Source organism: Thunnus albacares, chromosome 5 (genome assembly GCF_914725855.1).
Source record: "Thunnus albacares chromosome 5, fThuAlb1.1, whole genome shotgun sequence".
NCBI classification, from domain to species: domain Eukaryota; kingdom Metazoa; phylum Chordata; class Actinopteri; order Scombriformes; family Scombridae; genus Thunnus; species Thunnus albacares.
This window is the reverse complement of record NC_058110.1, coordinates 7,106,409-7,122,616: the sequence shown is the minus strand read 5'-3', so window position 1 is coordinate 7,122,616 and position 16,208 is coordinate 7,106,409. Positions and strand designations below refer to the sequence as shown.

The window sequence follows — 16,208 nt, the reverse complement described above, 5'->3', positions numbered from 1 at the left end:
AAAATGACCACCAGCACACTTATTAGAGGGTCCAAATCTAGCAACTGACACCATAATGACTCATAAAAAAAATGATGGACTTAGTATTTCTAGAGAGAAGGTGATGCTTTTTGAATAGGAGTCAATTGTAGCCAGCATCTAATGTAAGCCATAGGTGACATTGCACTTAAAGATACTTCTGCATTGGCTTCAGCCTCAAGCCATGGTAATTGCCGCTCGATTTTAATCAGATTTTAAGTTTGATTTTAAAAATGTATGCAGCACAGCTCCTCAATTTCCATAGACAGACTATTCCAAAGATCGCACAGTAAAAGCTGATATCCATGTTTCCTGTATCTATATGGGACAATACAGTCTCCTCTGGCAACTGAACTTGTTTTCCTGGAGGTCCTGTCCATGGGTTTAATGAAGAGGCTTAAAGTAGGAGGTGCTGTTCCATATTTACAAAATAACAAACAACATTTTACCAGGTACTATACCTGATATCCTTCTGTTTATATTGTATATTCTGGGTAAATGCATGCTGCACTGTAAACCCATGCATTTTCAAGTGAGTGTGTGTGTGCCGTGCGTGTATATATAAGCTCCACATGTGATAACATTCTCCCATTTCTCATGGTGGAAATATTTATGCTAAGTCCTCATTTAAGCGTGCAGTTCAAACAGACAGGGTCTGGTGTTCTTTCCCCTTTTTCCAGACCCCCTTAGCCTCCGGGGGGCCCTCCCATACAACACAAAGCATTGTGAGCATGGCCCACCACTCCCCTCTCCCCCGTCCCAATATATGTGTGTTTATATCAAGACCTGATATCCATTTTCCGTCATTCCTCTGGCTCTGAGGTATTTATTTTTAGCAAGCAAGGAACAGTTTCAAGGAAGCTGTGATATGTAAATAGTTGTGATCCATCACAGGTGTCCCATTGCCCAGAGAGAGGATGCACAATCTGATGATGTTTACAGAGAGGAAGATGAAAAGGACTCTAATTCTTTTGTTACTTTAACTCTGGCTTTCTGATGTAATTTTTTCTAGTTACTCAACACCAGACTTAATGTTAATATTAATTTGATCATTGTGTGACTGCATGCTTAGTTTCGTCAGTTTGAGATACTGTTGCTCACATACTCTTCATTCACCTCTGAATATTGGACTTACATTCATCAGGCCAGAGACATACAGTTGAAGTTGGAAGTTTACATACACTTTAGCCAAATACATTGAAACTCAGTTTTTCACACCTCCTGACATTTAATCGTATCAAACGTTCCCTGTCTTAGGTCAGTTAGGATCACTACTTTATTTTAAGAATGTGAAATGTCAGAATAATAGTAGAGAGAATGATTTATTTAAGCTTTTCTTTCATCACATTGCCAGCAGGTCAGAAGTTTACATACACTTAGTTAGTATTTGGTAGCATTGCCTTTAAATTATTTAACTTGGGTCAAACGTTTCAGGTAGCCTTCCACAAGCTTCTCACAATAAGTTGCTGGAAATTTGGCCCATTCCTCCTGACAGAACTGGTGTAACTGAGTCAGGTTTTTAGGCTCCCTTGCTTGCACATGCTTTATCAGTTCTGCCCACAAATTTTTCTATTGGATTGAGGTCGGGGCCATGTGATGGCCTCTCCAATACCTTTACTTTGTTGTCTTTAAGCCATTTTGCCACAACTTTGGAAGTATGCTTGGGGTCATTGTCCATTTGGAAGACCCATTTGCAACCATGTGAATTACAGCACAACTGCCAGAATCTGTTGATCAGTGAAACAGTGTAAAAGTATCTGCAGGATTGCGTTGCTGCATGCGTGTGTGGATGCATGTGTTGATTGCATGAAATACAAACTAAATGGGGGCCCACTTTCAAAAACAATGATTCATAGTGCTACCAGTGGTCAGAAACTTGACAAGGTACCTTTAAGTTTTAACTTAATTAATCTCAATGGGATAAATAATGTGTATTCCTCACTATTTGGGAGCAATGAGAAGTGCCAGTTGGTCATCTAATATTTCTAGGATGAGAAGAAACCAATGCAAACATGAAGAGAATTAATCCTGTTTCATTTCAGCACTCCATATGATAGTCAGCTCACTTTAGAGTAAAAAATCTGGGTCTTTTAAAATATATTTTCTAGCAGCAGGTTGCATCTTGTGCTTGTGATTTCATAGATGTCTGCAGTCTGCCTGCAATGAACAGAAACAAACTTGCATTTCAATCAAAATTTTTGACAGATTGTGGTAAATTTTCAAGTCTTAAATCTGCCCTGACCTGACATTGAAACTATGTACAGTATACAGAACAAGTAGACAAAAATACCTTGGTGCAATCCTGCATAATGTAAACAGTTGATGACCAGAGGTTGTGATAAAGAGTACACTGTTTAATCTTCAGTCTTAGAAACTATCAGCTAATCACAATCACATATGATTAAGCTCTAGGAGGAATGGGCAGTGAGATATAACCAGATGTTCTGCTACCTTAAGTGCTACCATGTCCTGACCACAATGCTGTTGTTGTTCCAGGTCTCACAATTTCTGAACCTTGATATTTTAAAAGGCATTTTAGCTCCAAAATACATTTTGGCTGCTTGGCTCCTCATTAACTCTCCATGCAGACTGTTTACTTGCACTTCTTTGCACTGCTATCTATTTTCAAGTCTCACAAGGTTGAAATTAATTGACAAACACATTTGTCTGTATTCAAGTGAGAGAAAAAAAACAACAACATCAGTCGTTTCAGCAAATATCTCAAAAATGACATGTTTATGTGACAAAGACCTCTAGTGGCCATAGTAATCATAACTTCTGTGTGTTGGGAGAAAGGGAGGCGGTATGGTGTTATTAGTATAGTAATAAGGGTACTCAAATACAAGTCTTAGACATCCACTCACCAAATTTCCACTGTATCAAAGGTCCAATAAGGGTGCATTTCTTGATGATACTTCAGTACAAAAACTCCAGAAGAATGTCCATGAACAGTATTTCTGTATTAATGGGAGACATGACACCTTTGTTGTGTAACCAACTTGGGCATAAAAAGATGCAATGGCCAGGAGGAGACATTGGTTTACTGGTACATTAATGAGACTGCTGCAGTATGAGTTCTGCAATGTTGTTGAAAATGTTTGATTTTACAATTATTTTGCTAGAGCCTTGATGCGACAACTTCAATTGGTTCAGTTTTGTGGTTCTTACCTCTGTGTTTTTGGGATAGTTTTGTTCAAATTGGGAATGTTTGGTGTCGTTGTAGCATGTTACATCACCACTCTTCATTATGGCCACTGTTTCCTTGCACTGTTTCCCTTTTCCTTGCAAATTAAGCACATAGGTCTTGAGCTTCCTTCAGGCAAAATGAACACATTTTTCTCAGTCTGCTCATCCTTAAACACAGGTTTTTCCCTGCCAACCTTTCTTCTTTGTATCAGCTAGTTTTTAACAAGTCATTTTAACTACCTTGCCACCTGCAGTGACTTGCAGCTGGCTGAAAGATGACAGGTGAGGTGACGTGATAGCGATATGTCACTCAAAAGCAGTCTGGGTCAGGTTGTGGTGAAATTTTGTTTTCGGTTCAGATTAAATTGTTGTTTGGTCCAGATCTGGACCAGAGTCCGCCTATTGAATATGTATCTTATAGATCCACAAAGTCTGCAGGAGGTCAGGGTGGATGGATAGGTCAACACAACATCAGACTTTTATATCGAAGCCAACTGTTTGCTTCCTGTTTTTGACAGTCAACATTAACCATGTTCCCACCCATTCCCAGGCCTTAACCACAATGTTGTAACCATAATGAAAAAGCCCCCCTAAACTTAACAGAGCTGTATTTGTAACCCAAGACATGATTTTTTCCCTAACCAAGTTGTTTTATGCCTAAAACTAACCCAACCTTAACCACAGCTGTGTAACATCAGAGGTGTTTTGCAATGCACAGACACATTGTCCTGCTGATAGAGGCATCAGATCAGAAAACGCCTGTTATTTTGAGGGGCAGTTATAAAAAACAACTTTTTAATTGAATGAGCAGGGCTTGTTAATTTAATTAAAGTAAATAAGAGAGTGGGAATATATTCACCTTATTTACTGTTGAACTGATTAATTTACTGTTGCCAAGACAGAAATGCAAGTTTTAGTAGAAAAAGGAAATGATGTGGAAGAAGATAACATTGAGGAGCTTCACCAAGCTCCAGTGCCAGCACCTTTATGCATGTGCTGTAACACATACTAGTACAAATATTGTTGTGGCAACAAAAACACAGCTACACTGTCGTGGTGAGCATTGACGTGTGCATAAGAGAAATTATATCATCTGTGGTCAGACAATAGAGGTTTCTCTTCTTGTTGTGGACTTGAGCCATCTTTGAGTTGACTCAGTAGAGAGAGAGGAGGGACTGACATTAAGATTTTCCAGCTCTGTGTCCTAACACTAAGCGTGCCTGTACAAAACCTTTTTCACAGTGTTTTCATCAGACGGAAGCATCTTGTCTTTGAAAAGCAAAACGCTAACAATAGATCTTCTCTTGTGGGGAACTGGCTGTCAGCCATGCTGAAGGCTCACCCAGAACTTTGGACTGCAAAGTTCACATTGGACCTGGACCTAGGCTTGCTCTAGATGGAGCTCAGCAGATGAAAGTAACATAACGTCCCACAGGCCTCACTTTCGATCCACAGAACTCATTCTTTCCTTAATTCTGTGATTGGACCTCAGTGCTGCAGAGCTGCCTGAATGCCAGCTCCTTCTTCCCTCCAGGTCTGCGCTTAGAAACTAAAGCCAAGTCACTGCCAGTAAAATAAAACACACCATCTCTGTTGTTTCACAAACAAAAAAAGATCTCTGTTAACACGACATACTGTTCTTTTAATATTTTTGTACTAGTTTATCCAATTATTTATTCAATAGATCTTTATTTTGTACATTCACAGCACAGCAAATATACTTTTTTGTTATTTGCGTAATGCTTATTAGAGGCCATAGTTTATGTAATGGGAAAAGGATATACTATTGTATTCCAGTATTTCTCTTTATCTACTTCTCACATTTCTGTTGATCTTCTATTTCTGATGATGGAAGACCTACTACAATTGCAACAATGTCAATTTTTTACTCCATAGAGAATAAGAAAAAATAATGAGATAAAATCTTATTTTTGCAAATTTAAAGAATTAATTCACTACCATACAGTAAGTCTCTCACCATTACTCCATCTGCGTGAAATGTTACGTGTTAAGAAAATCATCAGATGTCACTATTTTTAAAGCACACAGAGTTGCAATGTGGCAGAAGAATGTAGACAAAATTTGTTCAACTTTCAAGAAGGAAACAAAAGTACACGTGGAGCTTCTTATGCAGTTCTTTCTTTTGTCCGAACTACAGAAACATTTTTTCAAATGGAAAGCAACCGATGATGGTGCTGAGTTGTAAAGAGGGGAGGCAGGGGAGGACAGAGAACCAGGGAGCAAGAGGGGGGATGGTAAGGACTTGTTTCAGAGGAAATCTGGAACCTATAAACTTGGGCAACTTCTATGACAAGAAACAAACGTCACAAAGGTTCGATTTGGTTGGCTGTACGACACACCTTTGTCTCCGCCTCGTCCCTTTGATCGGGCCAATCGTTTAAGATTCATTCTTCCTGTTGTCTTAAGCTCAGCTGTCCAGAAAAAAAGTCCTGTGGACCAATCAGCGAGTCAGATGGGTGGGCAGCTGTAAGTTTCACGGTTCCCTCCCTTTAAAAAGTCAGATTCAGGTTGCTGTCGACTCACATGCAGCTACAGGAGTGAGACATGAAAACAGCCTGGTTTGCCGATGCAGCGTACACTCATAGAGGCTGGGAAGTGATCATTGGCAGGTTTTTCACGTGTGTAGATGAAGAAGAATCCAAAATTGAGTGGTGATTATTCACCCATTTTGGCTTGGCATGTTTGGATGTAACAAAATGTAAAGCTGATAACTGTTGGAGAAGAAGAACAACACAGCAGAAAGCTGGAGGAAGCACATGACGTAACAGAGGGAGTTCCTGAAGACAAACAGAACAGGACAGAGAAAAACTGTGTGAAAGAGGAAGAGGGGGAGTGGAGAGAGACATACCAAAGGAAAGAGAGAAGAACCAGTGATATTAAAAGGAGTAGGGAGTCACAGAAAGGAGAGAGAAGAAGAGAAAAACGTGGCCAAGTATGAGAGAGGAGGAGCAATCCAATGGTGACCACCCTGAGGGAGAGGTGGTTTCCAGTGCGGAGAACACAGGAAGACCACCTTCTAACGCCTGTCCCGTTGTTGTAGCAACACCGGGGATCACCGGGCATAAACGGCAGACAGGCTCACATACAGAGGATCATGTTACCACGGTTATCGCCACCACATCATTAGATGATGGCAAGGTCAAGCCAGGGGACGATATCCAGATCTACACCCCAACTGGACCCAAAAGACTCAAGAGGAGTCCTCAACATCGACCTCCTTCCTCAGGCCCGTCCCTTTCTCCTGTCCCCGGTCCTAGTCCTGGGGATCTCTCAGCCCTCGAGGACCCACATGGACAGAGGGTGATCGCCAACATCCGGGAGCGCCAGCGGACACAATCCCTGAATGAAGCCTTCGCCTCTTTACGTAAAATAATTCCAACGCTTCCCTCTGACAAATTGAGCAAGATCCAGACCCTTAAACTAGCATCACGCTACATTGACTTTCTGTACCAGGTTCTGCAGAGCGACGAGATGGACACTAAGCTGGCTGGGTGTAACTACCTGGCCCATGAGAAACTGAGCTACGCCTTCTCGGTCTGGAGGATGGAGGGAGCCTGGTCGACCATGTCTGCTGGTCACTAGCCCTGCCGGAAAGCAGGATTTGTCTTTTGACTGTTGCCATAAAATGTATGATAAATTCCTCATGACAGGGAAATAAACTTACTTGATGTGGAGGGCTGACTCACACTATTTTAACACCTCAACTTACATCATCTGTTTGCCTCAGTGATGATGGGAAGACTATTTGACTCAAACCAAGAAGAGATTCCAGTAGTTTTATGTGAGCATTTGGATTTAGCTGGTTTTTAAACCACTACCCCTACATAAAAAATTGTAGTTTTTCATTATTGTCAAGCCACATATATTCAAACATTTGAACAACTATGGATTCTTGAGGTACTTTTGTTTTTGTGCTTGTCAAAAGCAGCTATTACTCATTACTGCTCATGTGTGGCAATTGTAGCATTCAAGAAATATATCATACACTGTGCTCAGTGTATGATTTTTGGCTTTTTAAAGGATTTTTTACACCATTTGTACTCTGTTTATGTAGATCACAATGGAGGACAGGACAGGTGAGAGACAAAAACAGCCGGACTTGTATCAACAACATTTCGAGCCAGATGGTTAAGGACCTCCTGTCCTAAATGTTGCCTCCACATGACAGCATGGCTCATTCTGCTGGACCTCTTGGCTTCCTTGGGTGCTGAAGCTTGACCTCTGGTTTCATCCTCATCATCAGCCTCGATTTTTATCATCATTACTGCCATCACTATCATGATCATCATTACCATCTCCATCATTATAGGTATGCATTCTTTCAGCTACATTGGCGCTTTATTTCTGGGGCTAGCAAGTATATAGTCTTATTAAATATATAAAGAGCAACAACTAGAGAATGCAGATGAGGGATTAGAGGACAGTCAGAGCTGGAAAGACTAAATTGAATGTTTTAGGAGAGAATGGACCTTTGAATTTTTCAGTACCCTTTCAACTCCTACTTTTCCAAGACTCTGACACGTTATGAATCCCTGACCGCCTCTGAACCCAAACGACGGTGGAAAAAGTAGCCGTGGGCAGCCGTCGTCCTGACTTAAGTTTCTCCTCTTTATACCCAAACCAAGCCCCTTTGTTTCTTCTAGTGCCAAAAAAACTCTCCTCTGAAATTCTTTCCTCTCATTCTGGCCCAAATTTGCTTGCGTTTGCATGAAACCGTGATACAGCTACAGCGAGCTGACGAGGAGGCGTAATGAAAACAAACGGTTTCTAAAAGCTATGAATCATGCGTGTCACCATCAAAGGGGAGGCTGATGTGGCTCCCTGCTGGGCTCCTATAAACCACTGGGAGTGATGGAGGAGGTGAGAGCTGATTTATACACACACAAATATGCACACATGCATAGGTGTAGCCTCCCACCTCCCTCCCCTATATCTTGAGTTTAAAAAAAAGTCATTTTCTTTAAGACATCCATAATTGCCAAATTATATACATGCTCTAAAGCAACAAAAATCCAGTATTGTATTATCGTACCACTGATTTTTGGCTTACATGAAGGAGAGCTAATGCACAGTAAATCTGCAACATTTAGCTTTCATTTGATATAAACAACCAAACTGCAAGAGACATGCTATTTGTATTTGGTACATATCCATGACAAACAACTTCTTCCATCATTGCCAATATGCATGAAGCCCTGCAACTTATAATTAGAGTGTCCCAGGGAGGTAGCTAATGTTTCCAGCTCCAGTCTTTTACTGAGCCCCACAGTCAGCATGGTCTCAGAAGGCTAACCTTCACTGACATGTTAGAAGACACTTGACATTTAAAAAGATTCAGTTTTTGGTCAAAAGAGAAAAGCAGCCCGTGCGCATGTTGTATATGAAATGAGGGTGACTGGCCTTAAGAATCAGGGAGATTAATATTGAGTATGCGTTAACCTAATACAGAATTCCTTTATTTACTGACAGTGACAGCTATGAATTTTGCTGGTACTTATTGGTATCAACTTTTTTGAACAGTGATTTTTGGCAACAACTATGGCCCAAAGTGCATGGCTCAATGTATGCCAATACTGAATCTAAGTTTAATGTTACAGTTCAATGCATCACCTTGTATCAAAAATGTAACTCTTATTTCATGTTATTTTTCCATTCATTAAATGAATTAAAAGAAGTTAAAGAGGAGTTATCTTCCTCTTGTGGCAACCTTGGAAATGTGAAATTATATTGTGTCGATGGTTCGATGGATTGGTGGATGGTTTTTTGGAAGAATTTGGAAGGGTCTTATTCACATGTCCATGATAAAATGTCCCCCCCACACACACATACTTTAAATGAATATAAGTAACCTGAAGCAGTTACCACAGTAACATGTCTGCCTTTTTGTCTTTCCAGCTGCTGAATAAAGTGACTGTGATCTTCCCTGTTCATCTCTGCTCCATGCTACCATTTTACCATTCTAGTCATGTGGACTTTGAGACAAGTGGAAACATTTTAGGTACCTCACTTTTGGAAAAAGGACTATTTAAGAATATTAAAAGGCATCTTGATCAGGATGTGGACTGAAAGAGGACATTTTCTCTTGACAAGTTAACCAACAAAGAACTGTCATTCTTTGAGAAGTATTGAGAAGTATTTGTGTTTAATTTTTTTTGCGTCATACTACTTTTCCCTAGATGTTATTCTAAGGAAACGTATATAATAGCTGTCAGTGTAAAAGACTCTAAAATCTGCAGCTAAGGAACAAGACTTCAGACAGTAATCAGGCTAATAGGCGGTGTGTAAGGCAAAATCCCTGGACATGCAGCATGTATATCATTTTAATAGTTTGAGACTGTCTTGAAAATAAAACCGTCCTCAAACTATTAGTGAGATTCTTGTTGTTTTTGGTAAAACTGGATGATGAAAGGTGCAAAGATTTATACAAGTACCACACCCTCTTTGTCTCCTGTCTCTCTTGTTAAACTGTCTCTCTTGTTCTCTCTCTAACTCCCTCCCTCCTTCACCCACTCTTTTTTTTTTAATGAGGTCTGTGTGCCTTTGCCTGGTCAGTCAGGAACAGTTAATTCCTCCAAAAAGAACACGTTAATGTGCAATTAAGGGCTCTGGGAATATTTATAGCCTGTTTGGACTTCAATTCGGAGTTGTAGCTTGATCTTTTCAGTTAAGCGACGCTGGCCTGCAGGTTTACTGCTGTGTATCCTAATGCTTGAGCAAGGTTTCAGTAATTTTAAGTTTAAGTTTAATGGAAAAATTCCTTGCCCGGCATGTTAAACACAATATTGTTTTCTTACTGCCTCTTTGTGAGAGGTAAAGAACACTGTGCATGTACATGCTCATAACATTACATTGTGACAATATAGCTCTATATTCATTAAATTCTGTGTTTAATTGGTAAAGTTAGCGCCGGTCACTAAAGCTGTACTCATAATATTACTGTGCACCTCCATTGTACTCAATTTTCTAAAGTTTCTACATATTTGTTATTAGTTGGTTGGACTTTAAGCTAACAAACTGTACTCACCCTCTTTGATAGAGACATCGCACATAGCTGCCTCCCCTCCGTGTATTAAAAACACAGAGGACTTTTGAAAGAAGAATCCTGTTAGGCCAGTCACCTTTGTCTCTTCACAACTGACTTTGGATTCAATACATGATCATTTGCTGGTGATGTTCTCTTCTTCGTAGAATAACATTTTGTAATTTCACTCAATTTGATCCCATAACTTCTTTGGAAACAGTAACCAACAAACATTAATTTATAATAATTATATATTTTTTTTCCAAACTCTTATTCAGTGAAATTATCATTATCAAATGTATTTATGTGCACAGTATATGCAGCTTTTGTATTATGTTTCAACAAAAAGGAAAAAAATGGGCTTGTGTTGGAAATTATCTCTTTTTAATCAAGAGGGAAAGACAAAAATAACAGTACAAAATAGACAATCTTTCTATACATACACATGGTAGGAAATATGGAGGAAAAACAACACATACAGGTAAATAATAAAGAATAGCATGAAACAAAGATTTCAATGTCATGTTTATAGATACAGAGTTACTGTAAGTCCAGTTAGTTAAGAATTACCAATACACATACTACTGAATGCGTCAAGGCACATGTGTGACATGTGTATTTTGGTCTTGGAGTTTCTATTTACAGTGTCTTTCTTTAAGAAGAAGGTACAAATGACATCAGTAATAAAGGGAATTAAGAGTTGAGGCAATACTGGCCTCTACATAAGACACAAATACATCCACTGGGAATATAATACAGAAGTCATTTACAGTATTTGACAGACACACAAATCATACACATACTAACACTTGGAAAAGCATGCACAAAAACACATGACACAAGTGTACATATGTACTAGTGCACATGCAAACACCAACACCAACACAGCCTCCACACACACATACACTCATTGACATGTCAGACAACAATTACTTCATAGACACCACATGCACCTGCTGGGCACGCTGTATAAGAGAGACACAGCATATTGTTTAAATGCTGTCACTTGCTGCTCAGAATACTATGAACGACACTAAAAGAATGACACATTTTTCAGTTGAATGCCAATTCCCCATGCAATACTTCCTACATAATTCCTACTTAGGGTGTAGAAGTAGACCAACAGCAGTGGGACTTCCTACCATTTTGGTTTCTACTGTCCTTTTGTTTGATATAAAAGCTCTGAGGCTTTCTGTTGGGCAGACAATGCCCAGAGTCTGCAAACTCAACTCTCGACGCACCTACAGTTTCCCACCTCAATGATAAGCTGACAATATTTCCTTTGGCCAGTCAAATTAACATGCTGTGCAGATTGTGCTAATTTCAAATCTAGATTTTTACAAAAGCTGCATTTACACACAAACGCCAAATCAGGTCTCATTTTATGAAATCTTTGCCAAGAGTTGAAAATCAGATTGTGCTGCTTTCAGTCCAATCATGGACTTAAAAGAAAATCTCTAAAGCAACAGCTTTCAGACAAAGCCAGCAATTTCATTGGAGCGTTTAAGTGTCTAGATGTTGTTTTAGAAGCTTTAAAACCCTAAAAGAAAAAAAATCTGTAAGAAACAGAAAATAGTGCTTTTTTGGCCACATATTTTGTCAAATTAAAAGATATTTTAGACTGAGTTATCTGCAGCTCTAATCTAAAAACATTAGTATTGGCCATCTAAAGCCTAAACTGGTAAGCCCCTAGTGTGCATGGAAAATGCACTTCAACTAGCACTGGTTTGCTAAACAATAACCTCCAAACTAAGAAACATGATCGTGTTATTTTGATTCTTGGAATGCAGAGCCCTTTAGTATCTGGGCAGTCAGAAAATTCTTCAAAAGACTGATCAACTTGAATTCTACTACAAACATAAGTTCAGATGACTGACATACACTTTTCAAACTTTTAGCATGGCATCGTCTCTATTCATGGTAACATGACAAGCAGAGCTGCTTTTAAGCACAGTTACATTAAGCAGAGTAAAGACGTGTACTCATGGAGAAGAGTCATGTGGAAAAACACTCAAGTTCACTTCAAAACAAAACACAATGGATTAGCTTCCTTAATTAGACTGTGACTAGGTCTGGAACTTTTTACAGTATATAACAAACAAAACATCTGAAGGACTATAAACCAGGACTCTCAAATTGTATCTCCTTATACAGCATGTATGTGGACATCAATGAACTCATCCTTGCAACAAACAGTATACAAAAGTCTACATATAAGATGCTCACCTAAATCCACAGGTTCTAATGCTGTCTTAAGAAGAGGAGTCATTGTTGGAGCAGTATCCATACTGGTCCCTCATGTTGCTTCCATACAGCCCCACTGCCAAGTGCAGGCTGTTTTAAGGCAGTTTTCTTTGGGTGATATCCATTAAGTGCATTAACATTATTGCTACTACAGAACAATACAATGGTCCTCAGTGGTGGAATGAATGCTCATTTAGTCTCAAATATAAACAATAATATACAGTATTCAATACTAGTGGTACATCAAAAGTTCATTGTTTAGTATGTGTGTGTGTAGGTATTTATGTGTGTGTGTGTTTGTACATTTAAGACACTAAATAGCAGTGAAAAAAAAATCCTGCTCTTAAAATCTTTCCTACTTTCCAGGTGAACTTCATGGGAAAAACAACTCTACAGTATTTCGGTCAATACATGTCCTTTGAGTGAGTCGGAGACTTCATAAGACATCTCAGATTGCGAGTGGGAAGAAGACAGAGCAAACACCATTCATCCAAATCTTCAAAAAACATTTAAATAACCTAGAAAGAGGAGTTGTTTTGTGTTTCCCAGAGCTTTGGAATTTCTTAATGTTCACATTATGGAATGCACAGTGCAATAAAACAACAGGGACGTCTGCCCTTTCTTTGTTTCGACAAAACCACAGTTGTCCATTTTGTGTCTTCATTTCCTCTCTTTACCTCGAGTTCTTTGTTTTCTTCTTTTAGTGGTTAAACTGCATGTAATGACATCATTAAAACAGACAATCTCTGTGTCTTTTTTTCTTTCTTTATGATGTGGCCACTTCTTATTGTTTTGCATTTTATCCATCAGGTGTAAGCGTGTATGCTTTCACCTGATGTCAGAGGTTCATTCAGCCATCAGCCATTTTGCATCCTGTTCAGTTGGCGTCAGACTTGGGAAGCAAAATGGCACAGGAGAGAGGAATTTATTATCCAAAGTCTCCTCCCTCTGAACCCTGATGTTGGTCCTGAAGTTAAGGCAAAGTTAAGGCAACAAAACAGCTGCTGGTACATAGTGCTTCAAGAAGAATCAGAGCCGCACTCTGCATCTGAATTCTGTCTGTGTCTGAAAGGTTTGTGGTCACAGAGCTGTTGTACTTCTGACTTCTGAACACACACAAAATCCAATGTCAGTCAGGAGACATGAAAAGTCTATTAGAAAAACATCTTGTATTGCTCTTTGGTGAGGTCTCAGAAGGTTTCCCAGCTGCAGGTAGTGCTGCTGGCTTCAGATGAATGGTTACCAGCATTGAGGCGCTCATGCGGCAGGTTTGTAGAGGTTCAGCATTGTGTGTTGGTGTATGTACGTGTGTGTGTGAATAAGGCAGATGGGTGGGGCTCAGTGGCATTACAAAAAAAGTCCCCTTCATGGTCGTTAACAGCGCAGGAGATCCAAGGCTACAGGTGGGGCCAAATTCCTGAAAGTGAGTTCTGTGAGGTGATTGGTCAGATTTTTCTACATGGAGTCACTGTCATGCTCCATCGGCTCGGCAGGAAGGCTGGAGAAAAGGGTGAAAGAAAAGCAGACATTAGGGGAGAGTTGGTGAGAGTGTGAAAGTTTGATTTTTATCTTTGCATGGTTGCATGAACGTTTGTGTGACTGAATGTGTGTGAGGTACCTCTTGTTGGAAAGAACTCCCACAGAAAGTGAAGCCAGAGCATTGACAGCATCTGTTTCCTCGCAGTCTCTTCTCTGAGCAGCCAGGTAGGACAGACCCACTGATCCGCTGTAAGCCTTCACACTCTGCCAGTACTGACCTGCAACACGTACAATTACAGGTTACTGGTGTTGTCACGCTAACACCACATGCTTTATACTATTCTGATCAAAGTATCATATCCAGAGGCCCCATGTGTTGATTACAATAGTATAAAAGGTGGAAGAGGAGGAGAAGAATGGACAAAACATGTAGTGGACTTTCACATGATTAAATAAAATAACAAAAATATATTAATGAATAAGTGAATACACTTTTTGCTGCTCACTTTGTATCTGTATGACAGTCTGCAGGGAGCGGACTGCGTTAGCGTTAGGCTTCTGGAGTAGGACTTCTTCTGGCAGTGGGTCCTACAGGACAGAGAGGCAACCATGAAAACATAATCACATCATTTCAATTGTTACCTGTTTGGTTAAAAAGTGACTGAAGAGATACAGTAAACAGTGCTCAGCTTTAAACAGTGAACATCATGAAATACTTAATTTATAAATAAGTAATTTCTTGTCTATAAAATATATACACTTCTTGAATCAATGTAAAAATGCACATTTTCTACAGTTGTTAGTATACAACATATTATGGGTTCCATAATTATAGTAAGTACATTAACTGCGTCTTAGAAGTTTCCCTGACTTCCCCTCATGCCTGGCCTTTCAAAACCCCTGATATTCCACAAACCCTGTGAATTTCAGCACTAAGATAGATGTTTTCCTCATCTGTTGGTTAAACAGATGACCCTGAGGAAGACTAAAAGAATAAAAAAGAACTCCATTACCCAGCATGCCTCACCTGATTGCCCAGGAGTGCACTGACACAGGCTTCAGATGCGTCACAGATAGCTGTGAGGTCATGACCTCCCTCTAGGGCCAAAACCAGACGACCCCCTGCTAGAGACATCAGCTGGTGGGTCAGGAAGCTGAAACCTTTGGTAGACAAACACATACAGAAATGTCAAGATGAGATGTGAACCATGCAAAAGAAAATTAGAATAAAGCTAAGCAGGTAAGCTGCAATCATGATACAACTTACTGTAAGACTTACTGCACCAAAATGACTTTTACTATAATTTCCAATATTCTTTGAAAACAAATGCACAGTATATTTTTACCTTGTGGATCCTCCCACAGCACCATGCCAACTACTAATTACTATAATTATGGTTACATCAGTGATGCTCCGAGGTATGGTACTGTAGAAGGCACAACTCCTGCGTTTTGGTCCATGCTTGACAGGAGCTGTAATAATCTATTAATATCTCCAAATACCCACAGGACCACAAAATAAAGCTCTTATTGGCATCCCTTGCTAAACACCAGACGTTGAGCTAAAGACTGGAGGACAGCCTGTGCAGTCTGTGGTAGAGAGCCATGCTTACATTTGGCGGAGACCTTGTACCCTCCCAGAGGCGCGGGGTTGCCCTCGGCAGCATCAAAACCAGCTGACACCAGAACGACGTCCGGGGAGAACTCCTGAGCAATGGGCATCACCACAGTCCTGTAGGCACACACAAACACAAGCCACTGTAACTTAAAGGGACTGGGAGGAAATGTCTGTGTTGTTACAGTTCCTATTGGGTGCCAATAGAGGTTAATAGAAGTCATATTTTAAAGGATAACACCAGTGTGTAATCATAATTTCCCTGTTCACTATCAAAGGTAATAAAAACTTTGCTGTGTTTGCTACAGTCAGAAATATCTGTTAGTCTGATCTCTTGTTTGGCATAAACACCCATGTACACATTTCAGGCACTTCACATACAGGAGGGTTAATTCACAGCAGAAATCTCAGTGATCATTTATGAAATCTGAACTCTAAGATTTAAAAAAAAAAAAAAAAAAAAAAAATCAACGTCACGCCAGTGTTCCTACCATTCCACCCTCCAGAGAGGTTTGACATACAGTTCTGACCATCTATTTCAAAGCCATAAAAATGCACAAAATGCAGTAACGCAACTTGGATCAACTGTCAAAAAACAACACTTTACCTAACCCTACTATAATA

General features: G+C 39.8%; 2 protein-coding genes across 6 annotated transcripts in view; one reads left to right on the top strand and one right to left on the bottom strand.

Annotated features, from left to right (window-relative positions):
• Positions 1-5,614: 5,614 nt before the first annotated feature.
• LOC122982516 (twist-related protein 2-like) lies at positions 5,615-10,124 on the top strand. 3 transcript variants are annotated; one of them, XM_044351864.1, is made up of 3 exons: positions 5,615-6,852; positions 7,280-7,534; positions 9,121-10,124. In XM_044351864.1, the coding sequence occupies exon 1, from the start codon at positions 6,160-6,162 to the stop codon at positions 6,805-6,807; it is 648 nt and encodes a 215-aa protein (XP_044207799.1). In that variant the 5' UTR covers positions 5,615-6,159; the 3' UTR covers positions 6,808-6,852; positions 7,280-7,534; positions 9,121-10,124. The 3 variants fall into 3 exon arrangements, with proteins under 3 accessions (XP_044207799.1, XP_044207798.1, XP_044207797.1); XM_044351863.1 differs by having other exon boundaries at positions 5,616-7,006; XM_044351862.1 differs by having other exon boundaries at positions 5,616-7,122.
• Positions 10,125-10,608: 484 nt separating this feature from the next.
• hdac7a (histone deacetylase 7a) overlaps positions 10,609-16,208 on the bottom strand; it is a 61,305-nt gene continuing 55,705 nt past the window's right edge. For all 3 annotated transcript variants that reach the window (XM_044351275.1, XM_044351276.1, XM_044351277.1), the window contains 5 exons: positions 15,583-15,701; positions 14,997-15,130; positions 14,476-14,557; positions 14,109-14,247; positions 10,609-13,988 (listed from right to left, as the gene is read on the bottom strand). In XM_044351275.1, the coding sequence (XP_044207210.1) occupies positions 13,946-13,988; positions 14,109-14,247; positions 14,476-14,557; positions 14,997-15,130; positions 15,583-15,701 (517 nt within the window). In that variant the 3' untranslated portion in view covers positions 10,609-13,945. The remainder of the gene's footprint in view (positions 13,989-14,108; positions 14,248-14,475; positions 14,558-14,996; positions 15,131-15,582; positions 15,702-16,208) is intronic.

What these genes read in the sequence shown, in the direction of transcription:
- LOC122982516 (XM_044351864.1), top strand. Translation starts at nt 6,160, where the DNA reads ATGAGAGAGGAGGAGCAATCCAATGGTGACCACCCTGAGGGAGAGGTG.